The 4,459-nt window shown below is 47.3% G+C and overlaps 1 protein-coding gene across 2 annotated transcripts in view; it reads left to right on the top strand.

Annotated features, from left to right (window-relative positions):
• USP7 (ubiquitin specific peptidase 7) overlaps positions 1-4,104 on the top strand; it is a 46,524-nt gene extending 42,420 nt beyond the window's left edge. The window contains exons 27-31 of one of the 2 annotated variants that reach the window (XM_017874448.1): positions 447-546; positions 1,034-1,153; positions 1,329-1,400; positions 1,558-1,648; positions 2,091-4,104. In XM_017874448.1, coding sequence (XP_017729937.1) covers positions 447-546; positions 1,034-1,153; positions 1,329-1,400; positions 1,558-1,648; positions 2,091-2,197 — 490 coding nt within the window. In that variant the 3' untranslated portion in view covers positions 2,198-4,104. The remainder of the gene's footprint in view (positions 1-446; positions 547-1,033; positions 1,154-1,328; positions 1,401-1,557; positions 1,649-2,090) is intronic. The other variant, XM_017874449.1, reaches the window with a different exon arrangement.
• Positions 4,105-4,459: the final 355 nt, after the last annotated feature.

Raw genomic sequence — 4,459 nt, 5'->3', positions numbered from 1 at the left:
TTTTAAAACCCTTTTAAAAAAAAAAAAAAAAAAAAAAAAAGGCTGGGCGCGGTGGCTCACGCTTGTAATCCCGGCACTTTGGGAGGCTGAGGAGAGCGGATCACGAGGTCAGGAGTTTGAGACCAGCCTGCCCAACATAGTGAAACCCCGTCTCTACTAAAATACAAGTATCAGCTGGGTGTGGTGGCACGCACCTATAGTCCCAGCTACTCGGGAGGCTGAGGTGGGAGAATCGCTTAAACCTGAGAGGCGGAGGTTGCAGTAAGCTGAGACCATGCTGTTGCATTCTAGCCTGGGCGACAGAGTGAGACTCTTGTCTCAAAAAAAAAAAAAAAAAAAAAAGCATATCATGGTAACTTACTTTCTTTCTAGAAAACCATTTTATTTTTATGTGAGTATACATACTTCATTTTGCCCAATTTTTTTTTTTTTCTTTCTCTGTTCAGGCTGCTAGAAATTGTAAGCTACAAAATCATCGGTGTCCATCAAGAAGATGAACTATTAGAATGTTTATCTCCTGCAACAAGCCGGACGTTTCGAATAGAGGTATCTGTCCCCGACACCATTGGCACCAAAGAGTATTCATGAGCCCCATCTGCTGCGTATTTAAATATCACAGCAAAGTGTACAAGTAGCTTGGACTGTGTTTATATACCAGTAATTGAGGTATATGATTTCGTGGGTGGACCTGCAGTGTTTTTGCACAGAGATTAGTCCTCAGTTTGGGTTACTAACCTAATCGAGACAGAAACTGTGGATCACTTGGATTTAGAGCTGTTGACATTTCCACAGGGACTGGGATAATAGTATTTGGTCTCTTAAAATTCAGTTTTTTGGGGGAGGAGGAAGAAACTTGGATATCTTCTGGCTGAGGCTCCCATGAGCGCCCATCATTCTGGCTGGATCCAGGTGTGGCATTTTTAGCAAAAACAGGCTCTACCCTCCAGGTTAGAGTAGTGTGAGAATTGAGATATGGACACTTTGACCGCATCACTTGCACTTACAGAACTGTGTCTGTCGTCCATGTCCCCAGGAAATCCCTTTGGACCAGGTGGACATAGACAAAGAGAATGAGATGCTTGTCACAGTGGCGCATTTCCACAAAGAGGTCTTCGGAACGTTCGGAATCCCGTTTTTGCTGAGGATACACCAGGTATGATGTTGTGGTTGGCCAAGTGGCTCGCATCAAAACCTGGAGCCTTTGAGTGGCTGCTATTGCTGAGTCTGCGCTCCTGTTGGGGCTGGGCATTGGTTTTGGTGGCTGTCATATGACGTGGCCCGGGGGTGCCGGCAGTGACCGTGTGAGCACGTGTCCTTTGCCATTCCAGGGCGAGCATTTTCGAGAAGTGATGAAGCGAATCCAGAGCCTGCTGGACATCCAGGAGAAGGAGTTTGAGAAGGTGTGCAGCTGGGGCCTCCTGGGGGCTTGACGGGCCACAGGCTCAAGCCTTGCCTAGCATAGCAGCCTCGGCCTTTTTTTTTTTTTTTTTTTGCCAGAGATGTGAGTTTTACTGATATACAGAAGTAATGGAGGAGTTTTAATTTTTTTTCTTTTAGTTTAAATTTGCAATTGTAATGATGGGCCGACACCAGTACATAAATGAAGATGAGTATGAAGTAAATTTGAAAGACTTTGAGCCACAGCCCGGTAAGGGTTCTCCCCTCGGGGTCTGGTGTGGGTTTCAGGCTAAGAAGCCAGTGGTCTGGGGCTGGGAGGGGCAGCCCCAGGGTCAAGTGCCAGCTCTTCTCTCTCCGCTGGGCGACCTGTGGAACCAGGAGCAATAGCGTTCCATAACCTATGAGTTCTTAGCAGATCCTTACATCCTTTGGAACCTGTGAGTTCTTCAAGGAGAGAAGCGTGGATGTGTGTTCAGGGTGATTGAAACTGAGGGTTGTGAGGACAGTGGCTCTGAGGCGCAGTCAGGGTGTGGGCCTCCTTAGCTCCAGGTGGGCGTGCAGTTCAGGTCGTGGCTTCCCCGCAAACTTACCCCTTGGGGAGCCACAGGGATGCATGCCTCACTGGCCACCACCCGTCTGAGGGGTTCCAGGGCTGCTCTGTGGCCTCACTTGCTTTTCTTCGTCCCCACCAGGTAATATGTCTCATCCTCGGCCTTGGCTAGGGCTCGACCACTTCAACAAAGCCCCAAAGAGGAGTCGCTACACTTACCTTGAAAAGGCCATTAAAATCCATAACTGATTTCCAAGCTGGTGTGTTCAAGGCGAGGACGGTGTGTGGGTGGCCCCTTAACAGCCTAGAACTTTGGTGCACGTGCCCTCTAGCCGAAGTCTTCAGCAAGAGGATTCGCTGCTGGTGTTAATTTTATTTTATTGAGGCTGTTCAGTTTGGCTTCTCTGTATCTATTTGACTGCCCTTTTTGAGCAAAATGAAGGTGTTTTTATAAAGCTTGGATGCCAATGAGAGTTATTTTATGGTAACCACAGTGCAAGGCAACTGTCAGCGCAATGGGGGAGAAGAGGTTAGCGGATCATGGGTCCCTGGCTCAAGGTCTCTGGGCTGTCCCTAGTGGGCATGAGTGGCTCGGCTGCCTTCCTGGGGTCCCGTGCACCAGCCCTGCAGCTAGAAAGTCTTGTGTTTAGGCTCGTCTGACCTATTTCCTTCAGTTATACTTTCAATGACCTTTTGTGCATCTGTAAAGGCAAAACAGAGAAACTCACAACCTAATAAATAGCGCTCTTCCCTTCATTGTGTGCATTGTCGGCCCTTCCTCGGGTTCTCCTCCTCCAGCTGCCTGGGGGCTTTTTAATAAACTCGTCTCACCTCGTCAGCCACTACTGTCTGCAGCCCCTTTGCAAAGTGGATGCACTGAATACAGTCCGGACAGACATCGTGGGGGTCTTTTTTATTAAATCAAGAACATTGTTAAATTCAATTAAGGTTTACTCTGCTGCCTCGGCAGACTTATGATCTCAGCAGTTCATACGAGCAGGTGAAAGAATTATACACAGAATTTCGTTAAAGTGGAACAGACAACAGAAAAGCCTTTTAGCAAGAGGGCATGCTCACTAGTGGTTAGTACGCTGTGGACTTTGTAAAAAAGTTAAAAAGGAAAAAAAAGGAAACATGAAATTGTATATTTAATGAATGAACATGTACAATTTGCCACTGGGAGGAGGTTCCTTTTTGTTGGGTGAGTCTGCAAGTGAATTTCACTGATGTTGATATTCATTGTGTGTAGTTTTATTTCAGTCGCAGCCCCGTTTCCTTTTCTTTTGGAGCTAATGCCAGCTGCGTGTCTAGTTTTGAGTGCAGTAAAATAGAATCAGCAAATCACTCTTATTTTTCATCCTTTTCCGGTATTTTTTGGGTTGTTTCTGTGGGAGCAGTGTACACCAACTCTTCCTGTATATTGCCTTTTTGCTGGAAAATGTTGTATGTTGAATAAAATTTTCTATAAAAATTATAATTCAGTGAGTGACGTGGAAGTGGAGGAAGATTTCTACTCTCCCTGGAAACAGTCCTGGGAAACCTTGGCATTTGTAACAAGGTTTCACCGAAATGTACTTTTCCTTCTAATACCGTTTTGCGGGGGCAGGGTCTCTTGTTTTCATTTCTTTCTTTTTTTTTTTTTTTTCCTGCCTCTAACTAGTCACATTTGCTCTTAAGAAATAAAAGATTTTCCAGGAGGGAGCTGTGTACAAATGAGGTGACTGGAGATGTGACCTGACGTATCATGAGGCCCCTCGGGGCGGCAGGCGCTGTCGTGGACGTGGTCCTCGCACTGTCATATCGGCGTTGCCTTCCAGCTCTGTGGCACGGTTTCCTGGTCTCTGGGCCAGTGTGTACCTTGGAGTGACTTCCTTTCTCAACTTCCACTGCAGTGTGTGTGCCTTCTGCTCTGAGAGCTGCCTTGTGACCTGTGTGATAGAAAGCAGGGAGTGAGGCCCCCAGGGACTTGGCCCTTCCCTCCTTCCTTCCCTAGAAAGAGGAGTTGGAGCAGGGGTGCGAGCGCCGTTCGCTGTGCATTTGTCTTTGAACGAACATTAAGGTGTCTTGTTTTTGTTCTGGGCTGGGGGTTGGCTGTAGTCTTAGGTAACTCAAAGTTCCTGCTCTCCCTTGAGATATTAAATGACTCTTTTTCCAAAAAACGTGTTGTAATGTTTCCGTCGTGTGCCGTGTTCCCTTTTCCACGCACTCCCAATTACAGGGTCAGGAGTTTGAGTTTGTGAAGCTGGTTTTGGGGAGACAAGTTGAAATTTTAAAGAAAAATGAACTCCCCTTCCCCGGCCTCACTGTAACCCTGGGGCTGTTGTGTCCTCTCCCTCTGTGGGGTGTGGATGCCATCTGTTGACAGCGTTCGGAGTCCTCACAGCAGGGGACCTGAAAAACCAGTGTGACAGCAAGGGCCTATGGTCACAATGGCCCTTTCCGCGCCCTCGCACACAGGAGCAGCGAGCTGAAGCAGTCTCGTTTCAATATGAGAAGAGCAGCCAGGCGCAG

This window comes from Rhinopithecus bieti, unplaced genomic scaffold (genome assembly GCF_001698545.2).
Source record: "Rhinopithecus bieti isolate Rb0 unplaced genomic scaffold, ASM169854v2 scaffold_8226, whole genome shotgun sequence".
Lineage (NCBI taxonomy): Eukaryota > Metazoa > Chordata > Mammalia > Primates > Cercopithecidae > Rhinopithecus > Rhinopithecus bieti.
Note: the sequence above shows the minus strand (reverse complement) of the source record. Positions and strands in the feature narration are given on the sequence as shown.